Raw genomic sequence first — 27,358 nt, 5'->3', positions numbered from 1 at the left:
ACACACATGTATAAAGTATGCCATAGAGTTTTACTTTTTTATAACGGGTATACATTTGGAAATTAGTATATACACGAGTCAGGTATTCTTAGACGTTCACACATCCATCTATGTACATTTAAAATCATACGCATGCACGCTCATCCTGCCTGAAACAAACAAAAAAACATCCAATCTCTCCCCGTCTCACACACACAAAGAGTAATACAGAAATAGTTCTAAAGACGTTGAATCCCGACAAAGCCGTGGAAATAAGAATTCCAAGAATCTGTGGATGCAGGTGGACCTCCTTTACTTCCTTCTGGCCCTGGTGAAGGAACAATAGCTGTGGTGGCAATTGTTTCAAGCCCTCTGCCTGTCCACCCATGTCACATGATTCCACTGACATGTCCCACTGGCTGATGACATCATCTGCTCCGGATGCAGCAATCACACTGGAGTCAACAGGGCTCCACTCCACTGAGGTCACAGGTGCACTGTGCTGTTTAAAACTGGCCACTGGACATCCAGACTGAGAAAAAGTTAAAAAAGAGAGAGAGAGAGAGAGAGAGAGAGAGATGGAGTGTAAGAAGAAAGATTAGGAGGCAATAATAGGTGTGACAGAAACACAGAAAGGTTCCAGAGAGGCAACATGGTGTCATGCTGCATCTTGTAGAAAAGGCTCAAATTTCATTAGAGGAAATTGAAACTATTTGAAGGGCTTGGATATAAGCTGCACATGACTGACATTCATTTTTAAACCATATTAGAGACCCTATTGGAATAATGTGTGTAAAATGTATTTAATAAATAACATTTTAGCTTTCCTGAGTTAAATTCTAAAAAGCTTATTCTAAAAAGGATACCGTATTTATCAAAGAGATATTAAAATAAATGTGACCACACTTATCATTTTGCTGAAAACTTTATAACACAAGTATTACACAAAAGTTCCTGTTGGTTAATGGGGAATTTGACTTCCTTTAGCAATGCATACATGTACTACTGCTTGGCTTAAGAGAGGTTATTTACCACAGATAATTTCTGTTTCACTTTGAGTATGCTTTAGTTGGAAAATAAAATAACATGAAAATAACAATAATATTAACATGCCTTTCCTCATGCTCATCCTCACTTGGAACTGTCTTAAGTCCCAAACTTTCAGGAAGCCATCATCACCCCCAGACAAAATGAAAGGTTCAGTCCGGTTCCAACTGATAACATTGATGTCTGAAGAATAAGCCTCATTGGCTGAAATCATAGAATTAGGTGGTGCCCTTGTGTCCCAAATCCAAACGGACTGATCCACAGAGCATGACGCAAAAACCTGGATGAAAAGTGAAGCAATAATGTAGCATATTTACCCATTATTTCTATTTTTGTATATATTATGTATTTTAATATTTACATCTTTCTCTATTGATTGACATACTGTGGCTTCAGTAGGTGACCACTGTAGATACTCAACAGACTTGCTATGTGAGCTGAGGCCGTTGGTCAATCTTCCAGGAAGTCCAACCCTCATATGGCACCCAGCCATGAATGTTCTTCTTGCAGTCGGCACTTACCAAACATCCTAAGGCAATTCCAAATGAAAGGATTATTTACAAACAAACAAACAATGCAATAAAGACTAGAAAAATACAATTAACTGACCTAAACCTTAGACCCGTTTACACCTGGTTTTAAGATGCGTCTCGGGTGATCAGATCATGTGGTCAAGCGAGACACATCGCTGTTTACACCTGGTCACTCAAATGCATCTCCTATGACCACTTGTGTTCGGATTTGGAGGGGAGGGTCTCTGATTTCATGACGACATACATCAATCACTATTTCAGCGTGTTACTGCATGATAATAAAGTGCAAGAAAGTGCAGAAAAAAACGGCATAATGTTTCTTCCAGATGCAGCTGAAATTTAATCCAAGCACAAACGCAACATTTCGAGCACAATTATTCGATATTTTAGTGGATTTCTCAGTATCAGGTGTTCGTGCTTCTCATCTGTCTCACTGTATGCTGATATCAGACACACTGAAGATGATCCGTGAAGCTTTAGTGATTGTGTATGTATCCATTTTTTTTCCCACGATGGGATGGTGATTTTCCTTTATAGCTGCTCGTAACCAGCAAAGTTTAAACACTTGTTTTAGTGCAGCGACTGATTTACAGGTGAGGGGTGGTGGTTCCCTGCTGTCTGGGATGCATTCAGGACGGATTAGCTTTTACACCTCAAATATGATGCGGTCACAGCCGTTTTTGATCACATTTGTATAAGGTTTTAGTGACCCAATCACAAAACGTTTTAGACCTCTTTTAGACCTGTATTTAATGCTGACCACATGTGATCAGATCACCTGAAACCCATCTTAATACCATTTGTAAATGGGATCTTAGTCAGTGGCCTGATTTGTCCATAACTTTTTCCTCTTTGACCAAGTCCAAGACCTGTCTGTCTCTTTACAAAACTTTTAAAGCTTAGTAAAGTCAAATACAGGGATACAATCCATATCACTGGCTCACCTGGTACCTTGGGTGACCAATCAATGGCAAACCCTTCTGTCATGTGTCCAGAAAAACTGAAAAGAGGTGTGACTTCCTTCTGCTGCTTGATGAAGGCCGACATCGCTGAGGAACTGTGCACTGCCTCCAGTTGAGGTCGGAGGTCAAAATTCTCCACAGCCAACTTCTTCTCCCCTTGCTGGATGACCTGATACCGTATAAACATCAATATGGGGTTTTGTCTTATGACAATTCAAGAAAGCAGCACAACACAAAACAAAGTGAGAAATTTGAAATATTATACTGAATTAGATTTCTGATTTGCATACAAAAAATATTTGAATATGGTAAATATATATAAAAAAACTGCACTTACTCGGACTCTGTTGATTCCACCATAATGTGGCATCATGGCAAGCTCCAACTGTGGTTTCTTGTCCTCATCCTCTTCATCTTCATCACTTTCTCCATCACTGCTTCCATCCTTATCAGTTCCATGCAGATTGAGCATCCACATGACAATAAGTCTGGAACAGAAAACATTCTGGTCACATCATTATAACTAATGGCTGCAGATTTTAATAATGCTAAAAAAATAAAATAAAGTTAACACACAACACATACTAGGACGGAGATAAATGTAAGTATCGCATCAGTCTAAAAGACATTTGTATTTGCGTTGCAAAAACCTCTAAAGAACTGTGGATGTACCATGGCACAGTGATGCTCTCAGGTGGTAATACCAAGGTACTGAATAATGATTATATACATATACTATGTATATGGATAATACATTTACACGATCCCTGAATGTACTTTAAAAATACCATGGTACTACCATGCACGGTGCATGTAAAAAGAACCATGCTTTTGCAATGTCTCAAAAGCATGGTAGTACCATGGTATTTTTGGTACTTTTTTTGGAGTGTCAACGTGCAAGATATTGGCCCCCTGTCCACAAAACACAATATATGTATTGATAATCAATATGTCAATGTTTGTGGTATGTTTAGCTTCAGACTGACCTGTTTGGCACTCGTGAAACATGCAGTATGCGGAGCGGGCCACCTCTAGCTCTTCTCCCGGCTGGAGCGGATCCAGACCGGGGACATAAACCTTGCCCTCTGCTTCCCCGTTCTGCCCATCTCCCTCCATATCATCCTCATCGCTTCCACTCGCCTCCATTTCCTCAAACTCATCATCCTCATCAGGCAACGTGTCTTCATTGGCCGCGGACATTTTGAGAGAGCAAAGTATTTCCGCTTCGAGTCACATAGTGTAACGAGCTGTCAAAGCAAAGTTGCTTTTAAGTCAAGTCAATCCACTCGGCGACCATCTTTAGTACGCTCCCGGGAAGGTTGAGCAGCTATTTTCTATGTATACAAGCGGCATACACGTACAGCTCCCACCTACTTGAATGGGGAAAGACTGAATTCTCCAAAACGGGTGGTCAAGATTAAGATCAAAGAACATATTTCAAGTCAGCAGTAAAAATGTGAAAACAATGGTATCATACAATGTGCTTCTTTAGCTCAGGTCACGCTGAAAAAACGCTATTTTTCAGGTTGGTTCAGCTATGGTTCATGCGCGTTCTCGAGTTGGTAGACAGGCGAACTCTGTATCTAAAAGCTGATTGGCTCTTTTACCTGTAAGGCGGGACTTATTTTTCTACTACAGTTGGTCGTTCCAATCTCTCCAATACATTTTTTGTCCGTCTCTGCTAAACAACCTCTGGCTCTGTACATAGTTGGAAAATAACCAATTCATCTGAATAGCGGGAATTGTTGCTGTCCCAGAGAGAACGATTTCCAGTAAACCTTGTCATTTATTCAGTGCCTCTAAAATTTGACAGTAAAAGGGTTGTTTATAAAACATTGCTGTATTTCCCTTGGTGGCACAAGATTTACTACATGATGATCTAACCTTTAAAATTAGTTTTGTTGGTGTGACCTATTGTTTTCAGGTTGATTAAGTGATGTTAAACAATATCTTTTAATAAAACTATTTAATTTATGTTACCAAATGAAGCACAATTTTAGGTTAACATTATTTACTGTATATTTTATTATTAGTATTATTATTATTTATGTAACTGTTGCTTGTGGTTCGGCATAATTGTGCTATTTTAAACAAACCCATTTCTGAAATGTAATGGGGTCCTTTAACTTTAATCATTACTGATTCTTCAACTTTATAAACAACCAACCCACGTTTCAAACCAGAGTATGGCTGTATGATGTGCATTCAAATGTCTGGCTGAATCTTAGATTTCAGCTATGTGTATGTAGCTAAAGGGTAAAGTTTTATTTGGTATTGGCTGGCTAATTGTGTTTTTATATGTGTGCTTGTTGTTGTGGACGTGCCTGCCCCAAGCTATAGTGAGGTTAGACAGCAGAAGTGTGTAAACAAAAGCTCTCTGTGGTGTGCTGTTGTCTGTGCCATCATCTGCAAGTCCCTCCATCCAGCTGATACTAGAGAAAGTCCTCATACACAAACTCGAAAGAGTACAAAAAGTCTCTGTGCTTTCGAAAACTATTGTAATAAATGTGTAATTCTGGTATAATATGACAGAGAATAACTTTTCAATTGTAGTCAGTCACTTAATGCAGGCATTTATAAATCTACACATAAAACAGATAAAAACATCTACACCAAAAACACATTTTTAAATTCTTTTGAGTAAAACAATTGGTTGTTGTAGTATTGACAAGCTTTATGGACGGTCTCCAAGTCAACAAATCAATAAATGTAAACATGACATTTAAAAATATATTTTTTAAAAGTAGCTTGATAAGCCAACACTGTTGCAGATAGAGCACTCTAAAGTCTTAATGTATTTATTTTAATATTTGAGTTTAGTTGTTGCACACTGAGCGATAATCAGAGAAAATGGCTTTTGGCTTCATTAATTCTTTAATTTTCTAATACCAAATTCAATGTTAAAAATGTTTTGTCAACAGCTTTCTCCGGAATGATCATGGGTGGCACATTAACTGTATATGATGATAGAATTACTGGATAAGTGATATAAACGATCAGTACAAAGAACTGATGCAGACAAAACATCAAATATCACATGTGCGTTTGTACATAGTTGCAGTAAAAGCGAACACAGCGAGACATCATACTGGCCACGTGTCAGTTTCTAAAACATCCTGTTTTCTCCAACAGAAGCGAATCTACAATTGCCGGTATTCAGAAACCTCCAGAAATAATGAACCACTTTCTTTTAAAACTCATGCAAACTGACAAGCTTTTTTACCACTATAAAACAATAGTGTACAAGCATTCAAACTGACTAATGTAGCTGTCCTTGCAAAGTGAAGCCTTGAATCCTTTTGGTCAAGTTTGGTGTCATATTTAAAAAAGATTTCCTTGACTCATCAGATCATATTGATGTCACACATGTTGCTATCCATAGAAAAGGCAAGGTCCACCAAGAGAAACCTGGAAAAGATGACTTAGTATAGCCATTAGTTGGAACATGGTCAAACTGGCTTTTACCTATTACAGGCTCCTGCACATCCACCAGTTCACTATTGTCAACATTCCCTTCCTCCTCTGATGCCAAATTTTCTTGATCCTCTTCACTTGGTGTGGGAAAAATGCAGTCATGCTCTCCAAAAGCACAATCCAAATTGAGCCATCTTGAGAAGAGATCTGAGGTGAAGGAGAGCAGATCTTTAGGCGACGACTGAATAGATGGGAAAGTAGAGAGATCTGGACGTTCCAGAAATTTCTGTTTACAGAAGGATAATTTTAGTCAGTGGAGAGAGAAAAAAACTTGGGAGAAGCCAGACTCCACTGGAGGAGCCAGTTCTCCTCTGTCTAACCTACCATAAAGAATAAACAAACTTAGCATGATCTAAGGGGTGTTTCAAGCGTATTCATGTACAGACAATGCAAAAGACCACCGACCTTGTCTGCTATTTCATCCAGTTTGAGTTTCAGCTCACTGATGAATCTGTGTTTGAGGTGGATATTACTGAGATGCCGGAGAAGCTGAGTCCAGGAATTAGACAGCAGCACAGCAGCACTGAACACACAGCACTGAACTCAGACAAAAACATAGACACAGAAACACACAAGCAGTACAGATGTTTGAGGTTAGCTACTAGAAGCAACATTTAAACATAAGCATGTTCATCCTGGATCATTGTAACGATTAATAAACACTACCATAGTAAGTGGGAACTTTCTTAACATATATGGAGCTGTAATTCTTACCGGCTCATTACACAGAGCGCTGTCATTGAAGTAGTGAGACACAACGTAATTTTTGGGAAACACTTGTTGCTGCAAAAATATTGAAATGTTACATTTTACTTCCTTTAATAAAGACACAATAATCAATTTTTAAATCAAAATGCATGGGTTCACACTCTCTAGAACTACAATACCCATTATGCACTACCCACACATATAACAACATCTCCCATACAGCTTGCACACTTTTACTCCTGATTTCTCACAATACGGGGAAAGGAGAGGAGTAAAAAAGCAACACATTACTTATTTTAAAAAGTAAAAAGTAAAGATATTATGGTGTAAAATATAAAAAAATTTCGTTACTTTACTCGTTACTTGAAAAGGTAATGTAATTATGTAACACTGCCCCCTGCTACCTGATTGGTCCCTATTCCTAAACCCCATCCCTACACCTACCCCTAATGTAGGGAGTCAGAAATGACGTACCATTCTTGCATATAGACTGCGAAGCGCTCAAAAATGAACATTCTTACTATTTGTAATTCGGTAGTTGATATCAGAAATGGACTACTGCACTAGTGCCAATATAATTATTGATATTATAAATGATGATCTTACTAGGAAGTGCATTGTTATGGAAGGCCAAATTATATTTTAATGTTCCCAGCAATATTGCATTTTCACAAGCAGAATTCCAATTACAGAGCTCTATAATAAAATTTTTACTAGTAAGAATTCCAATTAGAGAGCTCTCTAATTGAATTTGTACTAATAAGAATTTCAATTACAGACCTTTCTATCTGATTTTTTACCAGTAAGAATTTCAAATTGTTCAGCTGTTTGACCAAAATCAGGTTCCTTTGAACCATGCCTTGTTCAGATACTGTTGCACCACTACATCCTTAGACAAGATTAAAAAATGTAAATATGTTCCTAACAACTGGAGGGCAACTTTGGCATTGTAAATGACCATATTGATGTAATTGGAACTGCTACTGTAGGGCTAATATCAATTCATGCCAGTCCCATAGTCTCAGCTTTTCTTTTTTTTCTAAGTCCAACTAAAGCTACTATGAACCATAAGTATGAGTTTCTGACATGTAAAAAACATCTTTGAACTCCTAGTTACAGTATAGAAATTTTGAATTTTAAGAAAACTCTAACTTCTGTCACTTAACAGTTGTGATGTCATTTATTTGCACTTAAATATTTTCAAGAGTATACAGAGGTGAATTAATAGTTATTAAGTATTATCCTTCAATAACAAAGAACATCAAAGTTGTCATCTCCACATTGCGGTAATTCTGACACCAAGTGAATGCATTTAATATGTTTGCTAAATAAGATTGTAAAAATATTTCATGCTAATATCATGACCTTTATTTTGATATGTAGCCTACAACAGGCAGGATTTGGAAAGGGAAATGGATGTAATTGCTTCTGTTTTGCATCTAATGAAAATGAGTTTTTACTAGTAAGAATACAATTGTAGAGCTCTGCAACTGCATTCTCACTAGTAAAAATATCATTAGATAGTTCTATTATTATAATTCTTACTAGTAAAAAATCTATTGTAGATCTCCTTATTTAGAGTTTTTGGCCAGCAGCCATATCACCCTGTAGCTCAAGACTGGATGCCCACTGAAGTTAAGCAGGGTTGAGCCTGGTCAGTACCTGAATGGGAGACCTCCTGGGGAACATTAAGATTGCTGCTGGAAGAGGTATTAGGGAGGCCAGCAGGGGGTTCTCACACTATGGTCTGTGTGGGTCCTAACACCCCAGTGTAGTGATAGGGACACTATATTGTAAAAAGGCACCATCCTTTGGATTAGACGTTAAATCATAAAGAGTAGGTGTCCTGGCCAAATTCACCCCACTGGCCCTTCTCAATCATGGCCTCCTAATAATCACCATCCATTAATTGGCTCTATAACTCTTCTCTCCATTAATAGCTGGTGTTGGTTGAGGAGAGTCTCCTGTTCACTGTCTAAAGGGCTTTGAGTGTAGTCAGAAAATATACATATAAATGTAATGCTCATTCATTCAAACAGAGAGCTCTGTAATTGGAATTCTCCAATGTATTACAGAGCTCTCTAATTTAAATAAAACTAGTAAAATTTAATACAAGGAATGCTGGGAGCATTAAAAACTAAATCTGCTTTCCATAGTACACGCTTCTGTTTTCTGTTCTGTTTTCATCTAATGAATATGAATTTTTACTAGTAAGAATACAATTGTAGAGTTCTGTAACTGGAATTCTTACTAGTACAAATTTAACGAGAGAGCTCTGTAACTGCTTTTTTACTAGTAAGATTTGAATTGCAGAGCTCTTTAACTGGAATTTTTACTAGTAAAAATTTAATTAGAGAGCTCTGTAATTATAATTTTTACTAGTAAAAATTTAATTAGAGAGCTCTGTAATTATAATTTTTACTAGTAAGAAAGCAATTGCAGAGCCCTGCAATTCAATTGTAGAGCTCTGCAATGGCATTCTTACAAGTAAAATACAAATAGAGATCTCTACAACTGAAAATCTTGAAATATTACTAGTAAAAATGCAATTAAAACGAGTAATGCTGAGAGCATTAAAAAAATAAATGGTCTCGCCATACATTGCTGATATGTGAAATTGTATTTTCAACTAGTAAGAAATTAATTACAGATATTTGTAATTGCATTTTGAATAGGAGAATATGACAAATCATTGTGAAATTGATACTAGTGAAAATGCAATTACAGATATCAAGAATTGTGATTTTTACTAATTCAAAAACAATTATTTTTTATATCAAGAATGTGTATTTCTGCAAGCAATTACGTCATTTTTTATATCACGCATTAACGATTTTACCATTTAAAATGTAATTACTGTTATCAGTAATGTCAAGAATAAGCATTTAACTGAATTGTTGATAATTCATATCCTTCACAATTAAATGTCAAAAGGGCTTGCGATAGTGTGAATGATAAATCCGATTTAATAAAATTCCAAACAAGCTAGAAAGTAAACAAGGATCAGTTTCGAAAATGTGAAATAATTAACATTTGAAACTCACGAATCCAGTGTTTTTTTCTCTGTTGATAGTGTCCTGAAGATTTCTGACCGTCGTCTTCATAAAATCATCACACCCACTTCCTCGAACAGTCAATAGTGATAGAAGTAACAGCACTGAAAGGTAAACGGCATGGGTTGATCAGAGCACGCATAGGCCAGCTGTATTCTCAAGATTTGCAAAATAAGCACGCGCATTTTATGTTATTAATGACGCCATTTGTATAGACACTTTTGACAATAAAACCATTTTTAATATAACCATCATCGACTGATTTGAATTGTCAATAGTGCACTACATGTGCGCACGGTATCACGTTACCTGTTGGTGACATGCTTTTACCGGCCAGTATGGGCCATATTCCCCATGTTCTTCTAAGCGAAGTTATGGAAGAATCTCAGTCATTTCTTGTCTCCGTGTTGTCCCAGCCGCCTCTTTAAGCAACTACAAACCTATGTCTCCTCTTCTTTTACTGCTGCACTTTCTCCTCGAGCCCACATTGACAGCTGATCTTCATTCTGTCCTTCTGGCTCATTCCCAGTCACACTTGGAATTGCCCTGTCTTCTGGAAAAAATCTGATGGATGACAAGATATCCCTCTATTTCCTGTTAGATTTTAGTGTCCTGTTTCTCTTCCTTTCCTTATTACTTTTCAGTCACTTTATTTTGAGGCTTTAATTTCCTTCACTCCTCTCTCCTGGCAAGCCAGTAAGCAGTGCATTTGTCCTGGCTGTTGTACTTCTAAAGGAAGCTTGCTCCCTGAAAGTGAAAGTCACGGTGTCTCAGTCCTACTCTTTTCTTGTCCTCCCCACCCCTTTACCTCATTAGACGGCATGCACTCCCCCTCTACTCCTCTCCTCTCCTCTCTTTATCAGCTCTCAATGCATTGACTTTCCAGGGCTTAGTCATGCACTCTGGCCGACTGTTTTTAATTTCCCCCTCCTCCTCACTGAAGTGTCCATCTCTGTGCCTGTTGCTCATTGTCTCCCTCAATCCCATTACTCATCAAGTGAAATGATGATAAAGCCTATTGGGCTTACAGGTCAGAAATAAAAGGAAGTTATACTTAATCATCATCAGACACGTTTATGTAATTTACGCTTGCAGATTAGGCACTGTCAGGCATATGATGCCTGTAAAATGAGATGACAATGAATCAAAGCTGTATTTATATAAAGCATTACATTTTTTGTGCAGTTGGATCTAATTGTCACATGAGAGATTGTCTCAAAGAAACATTGTTTTTACTACAAAGCATGGGTGTTTTGTACTAAACATGGTAAAATGTGGCGACTTGTATGTTTCATCATAAATGCAAAATAGAGAACAATTTAAGTGAAGTAAACTTCATATTTACTTTACGATGTGAAGTGAACTTTATGTTCTTTCTGGAATAATTGAATGCATGATTAACTGTGTGGATATCCTGGGGATGATCCAGCAAATCCTACACTTTGCAGTCAATCAGCCAGTGCAAACAGGAAATCTTGCAATACTTCTCCTGAGGGTAATACTGGTTCTCTGTCACTCTCACTCACTCTCTCTCTCTCTCACTCACACACACACACACACACACACACACACACACACACACACACACACACACACTTTACTAGATTCCTTTGACCTGAAGTGATTATTCAATACAACCTCTTTTAAATTCCACTACTCAAGAATTAAATAAAATTCCTCCAGCAGTTACAATTTAACTTAAATGATCATCTTATTGATTTATATTTAGGAAGTCTTACCCTGGTATAACCCGATCCCTTTAGTAGATCTCTTACCACAGTGCAACACTAGAATGTCCTTATGTGTGTTTATATTAGGGGTAAATATAAGCACAATGTTTATAGCAAGACTTGAGGTCTTGTAGCACATTGCTACAAGTTGTAAAAACAGTTGTTAGAATAATTATTTAGCAGCTCTCGCATGACAGCAATAAATATCTCTTTACAAGATCGTCCTGATAGGCGTCAGTAAATGCAATAATTACACTGCATAATTAAAACAAAAATGAGTTAAAAAGCACTTCTGTTTACAAGCAGCACAGTCTATTTATTTAACATGTCTGAGTTTCCAGTAAAAGCCATTTGACTGAAATAAGTTATCAAGTAAGGATAAATAAAATTTCTAATAAAATATTCTCTCTCAGACAAGTCAGATGAACAGAGATATGTGATGATATATAATGGATTATAAACAGGCGTTATGATTAATTATAACAGGCTCAATTAGATGAAAATAAAACCTTTAGCACTCTTTTGTCAACTGATAATCTGCCTAATTCACATAAAGTCCGTGCACCGTTATGCACTATTAGACACACTGAGAAAAAAAAAAAAAAAAAAGTGAATGGACATGTCTAGTCATGACAGTAAAAACATTCAATTTAAATGCACATGTCCAACTAAATGTTTTTTTCAGGCTTCAATAACAACGATAGCTTTTATTTTCTCTCAGATAATTTGTCTTTTATCTGTATTATACATGAAAACACATTGTCTTTCAGGGGGCACAGGCCTGGCCCCCTTTTCCCGACACACACACACACGCGCGCAATGAGTCCATTGTGCTCTCTGCCTCTCACTGGCTCAGAGTTCTTTCTCCAACTCTAACAGCTGTCATCAAATGGCTTTTGTAGGTCTTGCTGAGTCCTGTCATCCAAAACTTAAGCAGACGCACATTGTCCTCCTCTGCGGCTCCAGTGGCCCCAAGCAGAGCTAAAACCTTCTGAGTATCTTCTTTACCTCTGCCATCCACCTTGGAGAACTTAAACAACACCTTCACTTTACTGTAACAGAGAGTACAAAACAAACAGGAGGTGAGAGGAAACACAAAGAGTTAGAATAGGAACAGTAGGTAGAGAAGAGGAAAACAGGAAATTAGGGAGAAGTGAGTTGAAGAAGAAAGAGGGGAAGAAGGAGAATTCCGAGAACAGTGAATAGAGAGAAAACAGACAAAATATTCAACACTTTGAAAGCCACATGATTTGTCCTGCTGATTTCTAAAACAGATGTATTTGAAGAACATTTAATAAAAGCACTCTGTAACAGTACATCATGTTTCATTTTAGCATAGAGTGAACTGTTGTTACATTTTCTTTTAATAACATTATATAAGTAACTACTGAAATATCAATTAATTTATTAAGAGCAACTGTGCTATTTTGACATGCAGTATTAGTGGGATTGTGGAATAGATATATTTCGAATGACTAGGAGAAACAGGGCTCTGTTTTCATGAACACACAGCATCTTATCCAATTTTCATGAGTGCTAATTCTATTTTCGAGCCAGCTCAAAGCACAAGTGGGCATGGGTGGGAGTGTTTGCGCTATCTGTGGGTGTATGTGCACAAACTGTGGATGTATTGCATGTTAATGAAGTGGGGGGAAAAGCGCAATTTTCTATTTTCCTGAGAAATAGGTCATTGCGCTAAGACGTTTCAATACCACGTCTTATCGCAGCACAAAGTCCAAATTAAGTTCCTGCATTTGTAGTTTGGAGATTTCACCATCAGGTGGTAAATAAAGTTAATGTCCAAACAAAAAAACAAAATAAATAAAATTTAACAAATATGAGATTTGTGTTAAACTATCTTTAGGTCATGGTTTATCTTTCAATTATTATTATGATGTTTATATTTACAATTGTATTTATGATTTAATATTGGTATTTTTCCACCAGTTGTCGTAGAGTGATTTTTAAAGCTATACACTACATTTTTTGGTAAAAAAAAAAAAAAAAAAAAAGACATTTTGTTATTAATGAGAGTGTGTAACAAAAATCCATCTTCCAAACCATGTCTTTACCCAAATACACTCTGATAAACCTATAATAATGATTTATATTTTAGAGCTGTCGGGATGGATTTCACAGGAAATTGCATACATATGTCATTCGCCCGTGCGTGTTCACGTCATATGTAGCACGTGTATGGTGTGGGAGTAGTGTGAAGCTGAAAGTTTGTTGTCACATCGAATGAGAAAAATTTACCATGGATCATTCAAAACGGCAAACCTCTGGGGAATCACTGATTGTAAAAACAAAGAAACCCCGAACAGAGCATAGTCTACAAGCAAAAAGGGAAAGCAATAGAGTCCGTAATAAAACTCGAATCAACATCGGTTTGGCATTTCAGAGGTGGCGACAAGTCGAGATCTGAAAGGATTTAAAAGCGACCCAGAGATGGCTTTTTTCTTACTCAACAGGTAAGATATTTTATTGATATGGTTTATGCAGAGTTGTGTGTATGTGTAGTGAAATACAATAATTATACTGAAATCGGTGCAGAACCTTTCACTTGCTAGCACACGTGTGTATTTTTCTTTATAACATCAGTAATTTATATAAATAAATCCTTTAGTCCTAGGCTTGCCAAGGACATGTGAGTCTTGAAATGATGTTGACATCTATAAATTAGTTACTACCGTGGTCTTTTTGGCCAGAATATCCTGCAGTTATAAACACTTTACGTTTAACCATATCAGACTAGCAATCATTGTGTCTAATGTTAACAAACGTTGCCTAACTTTTGTAACATTTATTTCAAAACATCAATGTTTCCAATAAGTCAAAACAACAGCATAAGATATGGCACTTATCTGCTCAGATGACATGTTTTCAGATATCCATCTTTTCCTTTCTTTCATTATTTATTTGTCCAATCACTCTGATAAGATGTCCTGTATCCATGTGCCTTGAAGCACATTCATCCGTGCAGAGGAGCAGAGCCGAAGCACAACTTGCGTCATTACCAAAACAATGTTCTTCTGCAAGACGCATGCCGTTTTACTTTTTAACCATTAGAGGGCCAAAAGTTACATAGTGTAGCTTTAAGTCACTACAACAGGGGCCGGTGGATGAAGTTGGAGAGGGTAAAATGTTTGGATTTGGTATGATTTTTTTTTGACAACTTCATTATTTTGATTATACTTTCATTACGTTTGAAGTGTAATTTGAATTTGAAATATTTTTGGTTTAATTTTTTCATGTTTCAAAAAATGAATTACATTTTTCAAAATCAATATCGACTGATAGAAGTGAATATCGTGTCGATACAATCACTGTTAATACTAGCCAGTAGATGAAAATGATTAATAATACTTATATTCTCGGGGGCCTGGGTAGCTCAGTGGTAAAAGACGCTATATCTGGGGCCTATAAAATGAAAATGCGAAGAAAGAAACTAATAATAAAAGTGATATTGTTAATATATTTTACATTTGCCTTTTTGAAAATTTACATTTATTCATTATTCATTTTAATAGTTTTAACAGTGTTATTTGTAACAAGACCATAGTAAACACATGGAAGGTTGGATCTTCTTCACTACCACAGTTGGATGTAACAATTTCTATAAAATAAACTATAGCATTTTTGTAATTATAAACAGTAGACCTACCCTAAACACATGTAAAAACACTAATACAAAAATATATAAGTTTTAACAAAAATTAATTATATTCCCTCACTCCCCAAATGTAGCCTATGACAAATGTAATAGAGCTGAATTACTGATATGAAAATATGTATTATCAATCTAAACTCAGCAAAAAAAGAAACGTCCTCTCACTTTCAACTGCTTTTATTTTCAGCAAACTTAATGTGTAAATATTTGTATGAACATAAATAGATTCAACAACTAAGACATAAACTGAACGAACCTGAACCGAAGTTTCTGTGACTAACAGAAACTGAATAATGTGTCCCTGAACAAAGGTGGGGGGGGGGGGGGGGGGGGTCAAAAGTAACAGTCAGTATCTGGTGTGGCCACCAGCTGCATTAAGTACTGCAGTGCATCTCCTCCTCATGGACTGCACCAGATTTGCCAGTTCTTGCTGTGAGATGTTACCCCACTCTTCCACCAAGGCACTTGCAAGTTCCCGGACATTTCTGGGGGGAATGGCCCTAGCCCTCACCCTCCGATCCAACAGGTCCCAGACATGCTCAGTGGGATTGAGATCCGGGCTCTTCGCTGGCCATGGCAGAACACTGACATGCCTGTCTTGCAAGAAATCATGCACAGAACGTGCAGTATGGCTGGTGGCATTGTCATGCTGGACGGTCATGTCAGGATGGGCCTGCAGGGAGGGTACCACATGAGGGAGGAGGATGTCTTCCCTGTAACGCACAGCGTTGAGACTGCCTGCAATGACAATAAGCTCAGTCCAATGATGCTGTGACACACCACCCCAGACCATGACGGACCCTCCAAATCAATCCTGCTCCAGAGTACAGGCCTCGGTGTAACGCTCATTCCTTCGACAATAAACGCGAGTCAAACCATCACCCCTGGTGAGAAAAAACCGCGACTCGTCAGTGAAGAGCACTTTTTGCCAGTCCTGTCTGGTCCAGCGAACGTGGGTTTGTGCCCATAGGTGAAGTTGTTGCCAGTGTTGTCTGGTAATGACCTGCCTTGCAACACGCCTACAAGCCCTCATTACAGCCTATCTGAGCCTATTGCAGACAGTCTGAGCACTGATGGAGGGATTGTGCATTCGTGGTGTAACTCGGGCAGTTGTTGTTGCCATCCTGTACCTGTCCCGCAGGTGTGATATTCAGATCCTGTGCAGGTGGTCTTACACATGGTCTGCCACTGCAAGGACGATCAGCTGTCCTTCCTGTCTCCCTGTAGTTCTGTCTTAGGCATCTCACAGTACGGACATTGCAATTTATTGCCCTGGCCACATCTGCAGTCTTCATGCCTCCATGCAGCATGCCTAAGGCATGTTCACACAGATGAGCAGGACCCTGGGCATCTTTCTTTTGGTGTTTTTCAGAGTCAATAGAAAGGTCTCTTTAGTGTCCTAAGTTTTTATGACTGTGACCTTAATTGCCTACCGTCTGTAAGCTGTTAGTGTCTTAACGACTGTTCCACAGGTGCATGTTCATTAATTGTTTATGGTTCATTGAACAAGCATGGAAACATTGTTTAAACACTTTACAATAAAGATCTGTAAAGTTATTTGGATTTTACAATTACTAATTCATATAGTAAATTCAAGTGTGGCAATGTAGAATTCTGTGCCGAATTCAAATGGTTTCCGCTTGGGGGCCTGGGTAGCTCAGCGAGTAAAGACGCAGACTACCACCCCTGGAGTTCGCTAGTTCGAATCCCAGGGCATGCTGAGTGACTCCAGTCAGGTCTCCTAAGCAACCAAATTGGCTCGGTTGCAAGGGAGGGTAGAGTCACATGGGGTAACCTCCTCGTGGTCGCTATAATGTGGTTTGTTCTCGGTGGGATGCATGGTGAGTTGAGCGTAGTTGCTGCGGTGGATGGTGTGAAGCCTCAACACGCACCATGTCTCCGTGGTAACGCGCTCAACAAGCCACGTGATAAGATGCGCGGGTTGACGGTCTCAGACGCAGAGGCAACTGGGATTCGTACTCCGCCACCCGGACTGAGGCGAATCATTACGCAACCACAAGGACTTAAAAAGCACATTGGGAATTGGGCATTCAAAATTGGGAGAAAAAGGGGAAAAATCCAAAATAATAATAATAATAATAATACTTATATTCTCTGTAATTTAACGGAGTGTAAATCCAAATCCATTTTTCATGCGTATAAAAGGAGCGTCTCACTGTCATAGAAATATGCCTGAAAATATGCTCTATTCTTCTAATTCATTGCATACTGTCCATTTACACTACCAACTTCTTATGAATGTGTGGTCTTTGTTTATATCGCACTTGAAATTAAATTACACTTGACCAAGCCTATTAGCGCTTTGCGGGCAAAACGTCATGGTCATGCCCACTGACTTTTCATGTATAACTTATGGCATAGTAAATTTAACTTATGGCATAGTAGTGCTGCACTTAGCTCTAGTGCTCTTAAAATAGGGCCCATAGACTGGAGAAATAGATCTAAACTGAAATAGTGGTCAGATGGAAAGACAAAATGTGCATTTACTTCATCCATTCCTCTTTCAGACACAGTAGGCAGAGAGAGACCACCTCCACTGATAGGTTCTCATTAGAAAGAGCCACTTCAATCTTATTCAGCAGAGTTGGGCCTGAGAGAAAGAAAAATCAGAGAGACAAATTAAGGTAGGATTGAATGATTAAAAAATGTGTTAAATGCATTTAAGGTAATGTGAAAGCTTTTGTGTTAAGCTAAAGCCACAGTATACCTAAATGCTATAAATAGTGTGTCTGTTTCAATAAACTACTGAGTTTTGAGTATTTACTGCACCTTTGTCTGTTGGTTGTGTGTTGGCACAACTCATTTTGAACTGGTAGAGTGAGAGAATGTCATCATCTGATACAGGATTTACACAACCACGCTCAGCATTAAGAACGTCCACCAGCACTGAAAACTCTGACAGATAGATGGAGTGAGATTGAGGGAAAGAAAGAGGGAGAGGGCTAAGAGTCAATTGGTAATGACAGAGTGACCATGAGAATGCCCTGTGAGTGCTGAACTTTGAGATGAACCAGCCACTGAGTTATGAAACAATTTCACTGTGTTTGGAAAGAAAACAGTCGCACAGAAGTTAAGAAACAGGCTGTAAATCACGTTCTGACAAAGGACACCCCAAAACCCCTTTTTTGAGGCCTCTATTACAAACTCCATGTGTTTGTGCCTTGATAAAATGAAACATAATGTTATAAAGAATTTTTTTCCCCCTGAATAGCTGGATAAAGGTTATGAAACATTACTGGAAAGAGAGCAAACTATTATTTGTCAGTGTGACTTATATCAGTGTTAATATGTGTGTGTGTGTGTGTGTGTGTGTGTGTGTGTGTGTGTGGTTGACCCTAAGTAAATTCAAGGGGATGGGTTCAAAATTCAAAAGGTTAAAGGGTTCAAATCCGTCAGCTTGGGATGTTATAAGTTTCATATAATGAGGTATTGAGAGAAGTGAACACAATATATTTCAACAGAAATCTCATGTGTTTTATTAAAGTTAAATTAACCAGCTGTGTCTAGCATAACAAAGAGAAAAAGAGGTTTGCTGTGAAACCATAAAGAAATTGCAGATTCTTTTGCTGTACAGTCATAAAGGTACCTGAAGAGCTGACATGGGCTGGGATTGGAACATCTGGACTAAGGCCAAGGAAGTTGCATTTATATGCTTCCTCATAGTGAGGACTGTATGGAACTGCTCGGACACAGCCAACTGGAACCAAAGCCTTTAAAACAGTCACAAATTACAATCAGAAACAGAAGAATTAGAATCAGAACTAAATCAGTTCAACACATAACAAAGAAATGTGTAGACCTGCATCACTTGACAAGTGTGATGAAAATACGGTATACTTAGGTTTTTAGCTGACCTTCAGCACATTGAAAGCTGAGTGGATAAGACCAGGGTCTGCACCTCTCCATATGACTTGGTTGCCCATGAGAACATGCCAAGCCAGTTGTCGGAAATCTGCAATACCTAGGATCTGCCATTCAATCAAATACAGCATGGTCAAAATTCAGATTTTTAGTGGATAAACAAAATGTAGAGTAGGCAAAGGAGTAAACATTTATTTACCTGTCTTAAATGTCTGAGAGATTTGAACTTTGGCCCAAGAAGCTCCTCTTGTGTCCCTTCATCATACTGAAAATCTCTGGCTTGCAAACTGTCTGATTGGCTGGTCTGTGGTTTAGACCCGCCCTCTTCTTCACCATCCCAGCCAGTCTTTTCTTCCTCTTGTTCTGTGGAAGAATGATAGAAAATTTTGCTTAAAACTTATTGTTAAAAGGAATAGTTCACCCAAAATTCTCTCATATTTTATTCACCCATATGTCGTCTCAAACTTGTATGACTTTCTTTCTTCTGCAGAACACAAACTAAGGTATTTTAATGAAGATATGATGTCTGTTTGACCATTCAATGCAAGTGAACGGTGGCCAAACTTTCAAGCTCCAAAAAGGACAGCATAAAACTAATCCATACGACTCCAGTGGTTTAATCCATGTCTTCTGAAGCGATTCACTTTGTTTTGGGTAAGAAGAGACCAAAATGTAACTCCTTTTTCACTGTAAATCTTGTTATTGCAGCCTCTAGGCACGATCAAGATTTCAAGTTCGATTACACTTCATGGTGCTCGTCGTATGCGCAGAGTGCTAGATGGCACTAGGAAGTGTAATCGAGCTGGAAATCATGATCGCCAAAGAGACTGCTGATGTCAAGGTTTATAGTAAAAAAAAGGAGTTATGTTTTGGTCTGTTCTCACCCAAAATCGATTATACCGCTTCAGAAAACTTCAGAAAAATTAAACAACTGGAGTCTAATGGATTACCTTTACGTTTGTCCTTTTTTGGAGCTTGACAGTTTGGTCACCATTCACTTTTATCGTATTGACAAACAAACATTATATCTCCATTAAAATATCTTCATTTGTGTTCTGCGAAAGAAAGAAAGTCATAAAAGTTTGACATGACATAAGGGTGAATAAATGATGAGAGAATTATCATTTCTGGGTGAACTATTCCTTTTAAATCTTTATGTCCAAATTCTAGATATGTTGCAAAAGTCCAGAATCAATGAAAGCTTTACAATACACCCTTGAATTATACTAGTTTATTGCTGTCATTCTGCTTATTAAAGATTAAAACTGAATAATCATTGGAGAGCTGTTTGTATGTCAAGGGACAAAATGTGGGTCAGACTCACAGTTTTACACTTGAAAAATCAATTTGTTAGCAGACAGACTTATTTATTCCTACGGAATCAATAGCCTCCCACAATACACAATTTTTGCTTTCGTTTAGCTTGTTTAGTCTGTATAGCATGTTTAAATAATGGATGTATGCATACTTGGATGTTGATTTTAGGAAAACGGACAATTTTGTTGAGCTAATGCAACAACTCTTTCATCTCTGTTACTTTACAGTCATTTTACTCAATATATTGATTTTTACCAGACTGTCTTTCAATGAGAACAAGTGTGTCTTCTGTGGGTGCTCCCTCTAAAAGCTTCTCAGTCAACCGGCTGCCACAAGCTTTCAGCAACCTACAGTACACAGACAATTAACACAGTATTGGGAAAAAACTAAACAGATATAAGACACGTGCTTGAATGTTAGCGGTTCTTGCCAAGGCAACCATCACTTTTACTAAAGCTCGTATATCCTTGCTATTAAACTTTGGCGCACCCCAGATGTTACCTCAAATCATGCAGCTTGTTGAGGCTTACAATTTTCACCTGGCGGACAATAAGAGATTGACCTACATCGATTACTCATTTTCATTCATATTTGAATTAGTATAGAGCCTTGGAGGTGGACTCCTTAGACCGGGCCAGTAAGGAACGCCCTACTAACCACACAAAACACCCTTAAAACTGCATAGCTATGCGCTAAAGATATCTCCGATCACCTTAGCAATGTACAGGCAACCACTCAAAACACTCTGATCCCTGCATTGTGGCTGCTAGTTTTGCACAGGCAAGCACCACTCACGTTTTCTTCAGAAAATCCAGATCACTGTGTGTTTTACGCACCAACTGAATGAGGAGTGGAGACTGGCCCACAGGTTGGTGTGTTGGGTTAGGGATGTGAGCGAGCGAGCTGCATTGCCGCTGCGCTGATGGGGAAAAACAGTTGGAGAGAATGCGTTGTTCATACGCGCAGCCCTCTGTGGACACACACACTGCTCGCTGTCAAACACCTGCAGGCCAATGGACAAAGAGAAAGATGGGTAACTTTTACCATCCATGTAGTTGCTGTGACATGTTTTTTTTTTTTTTAACTGTTGAAAATCACTCCCAAAACTTTGCAGTGTGTATGTGGCCATAGAAAGTCAGCTTAATTAATTTACAGTGTGTTGATAAAAACTTTACTTCAGATGAAAAATAGTTTAAAACAGTCAACAAAGAGAGTCAAAGGGCAACCTGTGTTACTTTGCAGTAATTGTGACAATGATACCAAACACAGTACTAAGCTAGTTGCACTGTCTCGTGCCATTGTATTTCCAACAGCATTGCCTTGCTCAAAAAGTTACTCTGTTAATCATCACTGTACTAAAATCATTGTGGCGGTGTAGTCTTGTACCTTGAGTGCTGTGCTTTGTAGACTATGAATGGTTAGCCGCAGGTGGCGCAACAGGAATGGCCAGGAGTTGATGAGGTAGATCCTGTCCATGGCTACCACAACAATGCTGTACCAGCGCTGGAAGCCCCGTGCTAGGCTGTCTTTGATGAAAAACGTATGGGAGAAAACAAATCCATGTTGTTCATCCCCAAAGAAGATGGGACCCTCCCTACCAGGACAAACCTGAAAAGTGCAGAGAACATACAGTAACGGAGTTATTTAAACAAGTATCATATGGATGCATCTAAGAGGCATATTCAGTCCATACATTTTCTGGGGTTTAGCTCATGCAAAAACCCAATAACATGCCTTTGTGAAGGTAATCAGAGGTATTAACAATGCTGATCTTCTAAAAGCCTTTGGAACTGGTCAAATATTCTCTGTATATATTTTTGTGGCTGCGTGTGACTCATGAACACGTACGCACCTCGCAACTGAGGCTACGTACACATGCCTGTCGCACCACGCTGAAGAGCTGTGGCTGGTGTGGGTGTTGGTGGCTTAGGTAACGGATTCCTGTCTCACCGTCCACGCTCACAAAGCCTGGGTGAGATGCAGGTAGGGAGCGACAGCCCTGGTGTGTGAGAGAGAGATATTAATAGATGCATGAGTAACTGATAAAATATTAAAGAAAAGAGACATCATGAAATAGAAGTGCGATCAATAAGAATAAAGGAATATTCCGGGTTAAGTTAAGCTCAATCAACAGCATTTGTGGCATAATGTTGATTACCACAAAAAAGAATTCCGACTCGTCCCTCCTTTTCTTTAAAAAAAAAAAAAGCAAAAATTGAAGTTGCAGTGAGGCACTTACAATGGAAGTGAATGGGGCCAATTTGTGGAGAGTTTAAAAGTAGATATGTGAAGCTTATAATATTATAAAAGCACTTAAATTAATTCTTCTGTTAAAACTCATGTATTATTTGAGCTGTAAAGTTTTTTTAAATCATAATTATTCCAGTCATTTTAGGGTTTTAGGGTTTGTTGACATTACATCGTCATGGCAACGAAGTTGTAAACTTTGCTATAACTTTACAAAGAAAAGGTTAGTAAGTGATTTTATCACACTAAAATCATGTTAACATGCATATTGTTGATGTCTTGTGGCTATACTTTTAAAATAGTGAGTATTTTAACGTTTTCAGATTGGCCCCATTCACTTCCATTTTGAGTGCCTCACTGTAGCCCAGATTTTTTCTTTTTTTTTAAAGAAAAGAAGGGGCAAGTCAAAATAAATGTTTGTGGTAATCAATTTTATGCCACACATGCTGTCGATTGAGCTTAACTTGTATTGAACCCAGAATATTCCTTTAACTACTTCCTTAGTTACCTCGCACATGTCAGCTCTTTGTGTGGCAGAGCTGTTGGCTCTCATGGTGAGTCCCTCTCCCTCTCTATCCCCCTCTCGGTCCCTGTCACCAGGAATGGCTGAACCAGGTTGCGGTGGAGATGGAGAGGGAGGGTGGACGGCCTCTGTACAAAACAGCGTCCGTGGGCCATGGAGTTCACAGAAGTGGCAAAGTGCAACTAAAGCATTCATCTGGATAAAATAGAAAGATTATTTGAGAATAAAAGTCCATGCAATATTATCATTGACTTATAATTTATTATGAGATATTATCAACATCTCAAATGGATGAGAGCACCAGAGAAGCACTAACTATACTTTGTTCTGGATGCATAATATGAAAACTGTAAAGGGTCAAAGAGTTTACCTTTATTAAACCCAAATGCAAAAGTACACTAGATTCACATAGACATATTTAAAACAGAATAAACAAAATATCCGTACCTTTGTTATCAGTTGGGTAGGGCTGTAGCACCGACTGGCACTGCCACTAAACCATCAAGAACAAAATACTGTAACTGGGCATTGACACAAACTTATCGACAAGCTTAGTATGGTTCTAAATGTTACTCAAAATACTACCGTTTATTACTACTCCTCACAGTCAGTTATTTAAAAGGTATGCCATCCTCACCGATGAACGATTTACTAAACCGTCACCCAAACACGGTTAAAATTATTAGTTTTATTGCGTTTACATCGTTAAGTCCATCCTTTCGCAGTCCTTTCAGTGTGTCATGTGATGTGACGTTGAGTCACGCGCTTGGAGCACAACAACTATGGCAAGCCGAATTCACTTTTATTCATTCGCAGGACATGAATCGTTGATATCAACAATTCAGTTTTCACTAGTTAGCTAATTCTTGATATCAGGCATGTAATTTTCACAAGTGGAATGCAAATTGTTGATATCAATAATTACATTTCCACTAGTAAATACGCAAATTCTTGATATAAAAAATGACGTCACTCGCAGAAATCATATTCTTGATATTGAAAATGGATCTATAATTGAATTTTCACTTGTAACGTTCACACAGATATGTTATTCACTCCTATTCAAACAATAATTATTGATATCAAAGAATAGTTTCTTACTAGTTGAAAGTCCAATTTCACATATCAACAATTCTTTTCTTACTAGTAAAAAATATAATTTTTGATATCAAGAATGTAATTTCTACTAGTGGAAATGGCCATTTATTATATCAACAATTGAATTCCAACTAGTAAAAATGCTCATTTTTGATATCAGATATTCAGTTTTCACTAGTGACAATATTAATTTCTGATATCTGTAATGTAATTGTTACTAGTAAGAAAGTCTTTTTAGATATCATTAAATACAATAATAAATTATTGATACCTGAAATCCATTTCCAGATATCAGAAATCCCAATTGTAACATGTTGAAATACATTTTCAGATATCAAGAATTAGAATTTTATCTAGTGAAAATTAATTTCTTGATATCAGGAATTTATATTTTTACTAGTAACAATGTAATTGTTGATATCAAAAATTATATTTTATTAGTAAGAAGTACATTCTTGATATCAAGAATTAGCATTTTAACTAGTGATAATTGAATTGTTGATATCTGAAATTACTTTTGCATAGTTTTGCAGCTCTTTTAACTTTTAATCACATGTAGGATATGAATTGTTGATATCAACAATACAATTTTCACTAGTTAAAATGCTAATTCTTGATATCAGGAATGTATTTCCTACTAGTGGAAATGCAAATTGTTGATATCAGTAATTACATTTCTACTAGTAAAAACATGAATTCTTTATATCAACAATGACGTCATCACTCGCGGAAATACATTCTTGATATCAAAAATGGAATTTCAGCTAGTAACTAGTAAAAACCGTCATTCTTGTAACTGAGTTCTTACATGCTAAAAAGAAACTGTTACATGTTAAAATGTAATTTTACTAGTTAAAATGGTCATTTTAGATATCATAAATTCCTTTTTGTATATGTGCATAATAATGAGGAGTACTTACGAGTTCCTTACATATCTTATGTATATTCAAACAAGAAAGGTATGGAAACTCACAGGGGATTCGCAAGGGGAAAAGAGAACTGCTAATTCATCCCCACGATCCGTTTCCTCTGTCATTCATAAACCACACTTTTATTTTTCATATCAACACCACAAGGTGTTAATAAGTATATTATTTTTACATTGAATAACATTGTATAATTTTGTAATGTGAATCGAGATACTGTATGTCCATCTGCAGAGCCGCAGAGCCACAGCAGTTTCAGGACCACAGCGCTAGGCTGCAGTTTCAAGACCGATGCGGTGTTATTAGATTAGCGCCATCTACCATTTGGAGTAAAATTTTGTACATTTGTTTGCTTTTTAGATTTAAAATGTGATGTTTTTACATCGATTTTGATTTGATTACTATCTAAAACATATAATGGTAGCCTTTTCAACAATTTTCAGTAAGGTTCCATGTGTTAACATTAGTTAGTGCAGTAGGTTTCATGAATTAACAAATAATTTTTTTAAGAGCATTTATTAATCTCTGATAATGTTAATAGTTAAAATATAGTTTTTTGTTCATTTTGTATTTTATGAATTAATATTAACATTTACAACTTCTAATTTTAAAAATATATTATCAAGTGTTGAAATGAACATTAACCAAGATTAACAAATGCTGTCAAATTATTGCTCATTGTTTTTCAAGTTAACACATGTTAACAAATTAAACCTTATTGTAAGGAGTTACCCATTTGACTATATTATATGTGATCATTTGATTTCCTCTTCATAATGTTACAAAGAGTACTTAAAAAAGACACAAATAATGGGCATTTAATGTCATATGTATTTAATCATATCAAATTCAAAATAAACATTCAATTACAAGGCCTAACAAAACATTTACATTAAAAAATAAATAAAAAATAAATTACATAATTAATAAGAAATTTAAATAATAATAAATTAAACTAAAATAATTATTTAAACAACAAAAGCTTGAGTGACTCAAAAGCATTTAAAAAAAGTACAACCCGAATGCCAATTGAACTGATTCCAGAATAATATTCGTTATGACTTTAAGAATAACGAGAAATACATGTATACAGATTCAGTATTTAGCAGATAAACACTTAGCTTAATAAAAGAAATTGCTTAACAAAAATGTGCCTGTGTGTGTAAAGAAGCCGTGAAAATAATAGTTTTCACATTTTACTTTTTGATTAACCTTTGAGAAAATAAACTGGCCAAATCATTTGATTTTTGTTATTATTATTTCATGCATTTTAGTTTGAAATGGAATGCAGTAATTTAACAGCCGGGGCCTCGTTTCCCAATAACGATTGATCTTAGCAGTTAAGAGCATTTTCTACCAGCAAAATTTTCTACCAAAACTGCGCTTAACATGAATGTGCGTGGACACAGTTTAAGTGCTAATTAAGTGAGTCACTGTCATTTGACAGTGCTGAAATGTGACCGTAGTGTTGCTCGTCACTGCAACTTCATTATATTTGTGCATAACTTTAAAATGTTTGTAATTTACCTTGCTGGAAATATTGAAAAATATTGAAGAATATAAGAATTATGGATTTTACTAGTTTAAATTCCATTTTTGATATCAATAATGTGATTTCTGCGAGTGATTACGTCATTTTTTTATATCAAGATTTCACATTTTTACTAGTAGAAATGTAATTATTGATATCAACAGTTGGCATTTCCACTAGTGAAACTTACATTCTTGATATCAAGAATTAGAAATGTAGCTAGTGAAAACTGAATTGTTGATATCAACAATTCATATCCTGTGAATGAATAAAAGCTAAAACGGCTTGCCATACAACAACAGCGTGCGCGTGACTCTCAGCTGGTCTTGTCCCTCAAATTAAACGCACATCGATACAGTCCTTTTAATCTACTAGTACCTTGCTATTTTTATTCTGATGTAGTTTCATGTTAAGGTCACATATATGTGGTGTAATTTCCTTGTAAATTCGTCGAATGTCTGTCTGAAAACTACAGTTTCCGTCAGCCCCCATGTGCTGAAACCGGAAGTTACGTTTGTGATCGCAGAACTCCTTGCCATTACCTAGCAGCACAGTAAGTAAACCGGAAAATAACTGTATTCAAAAACGTATAGTAAATGTAATAAATACAGGCAGGCAATGTGTTTATTTCCAAATGGCGTAGTTCAGTAAGTTACATTTTGAGTTACAATTAGTTAC

General features: G+C 37.1%; 2 protein-coding genes and 1 pseudogene across 6 annotated transcripts; all 3 read right to left on the bottom strand.

Moving 5' to 3' along the window:
• Positions 1-11: 11 nt before the first annotated feature.
• Positions 12-4,511, bottom strand: LOC127453754 (glutamate-rich WD repeat-containing protein 1-like; annotated as a pseudogene).
• A 549-nt stretch (positions 4,512-5,060) lies between these two features.
• Positions 5,061-10,640, bottom strand: LOC127453755 (uncharacterized). 2 transcript variants are annotated; one of them, XM_051720417.1, is made up of 5 exons: positions 10,066-10,634; positions 9,748-9,860; positions 6,710-6,778; positions 6,401-6,532; positions 5,067-6,221 (listed from the first exon to the last, which is right to left on the bottom strand). In XM_051720417.1, exons 1-5 carry the CDS (start codon positions 10,076-10,078, stop codon positions 5,871-5,873), a joined length of 678 nt encoding a protein of 225 aa, XP_051576377.1. In that variant the 5' UTR covers positions 10,079-10,634; the 3' UTR covers positions 5,067-5,870. The 2 variants fall into 2 exon arrangements, with proteins under 2 accessions (XP_051576378.1, XP_051576377.1); XM_051720418.1 differs by lacking the exon at positions 6,710-6,778 and having other exon boundaries at positions 5,061-6,221; positions 10,066-10,640.
• A 903-nt stretch (positions 10,641-11,543) lies between these two features.
• flcn (folliculin) lies at positions 11,544-23,863 on the bottom strand. Of its 4 annotated transcripts, none has more exons than XM_051720412.1 (13): positions 23,711-23,863; positions 23,573-23,640; positions 23,111-23,320; positions 22,208-22,354; positions 21,742-21,963; positions 21,192-21,358; positions 20,611-20,702; positions 19,238-19,401; positions 19,032-19,145; positions 18,764-18,887; positions 17,947-18,072; positions 17,665-17,767; positions 11,544-12,538 (listed from the first exon to the last, which is right to left on the bottom strand). In XM_051720412.1, the coding sequence occupies exons 3-13, from the start codon at positions 23,318-23,320 to the stop codon at positions 12,331-12,333; spliced, it is 1,677 nt and encodes a 558-aa protein (XP_051576372.1). In that variant the 5' UTR covers positions 23,573-23,640; positions 23,711-23,863; the 3' UTR covers positions 11,544-12,330. The 4 variants fall into 4 exon arrangements, with proteins under 4 accessions (XP_051576372.1, XP_051576373.1, XP_051576370.1 ...); XM_051720413.1 differs by having other exon boundaries at positions 23,573-23,618; positions 23,763-23,863; XM_051720410.1 differs by having other exon boundaries at positions 23,573-23,618; positions 23,711-23,853.
• Between the last annotated feature and the right edge of the window lie 3,495 nt (positions 23,864-27,358).

The sequence above is a fragment of the Myxocyprinus asiaticus genome, chromosome 16 (assembly GCF_019703515.2).
Source record: "Myxocyprinus asiaticus isolate MX2 ecotype Aquarium Trade chromosome 16, UBuf_Myxa_2, whole genome shotgun sequence".
Classification (NCBI taxonomy): domain Eukaryota; kingdom Metazoa; phylum Chordata; class Actinopteri; order Cypriniformes; family Catostomidae; genus Myxocyprinus; species Myxocyprinus asiaticus.
Note: the sequence above shows the minus strand (reverse complement) of the source record. Positions and strands in the feature narration are given on the sequence as shown.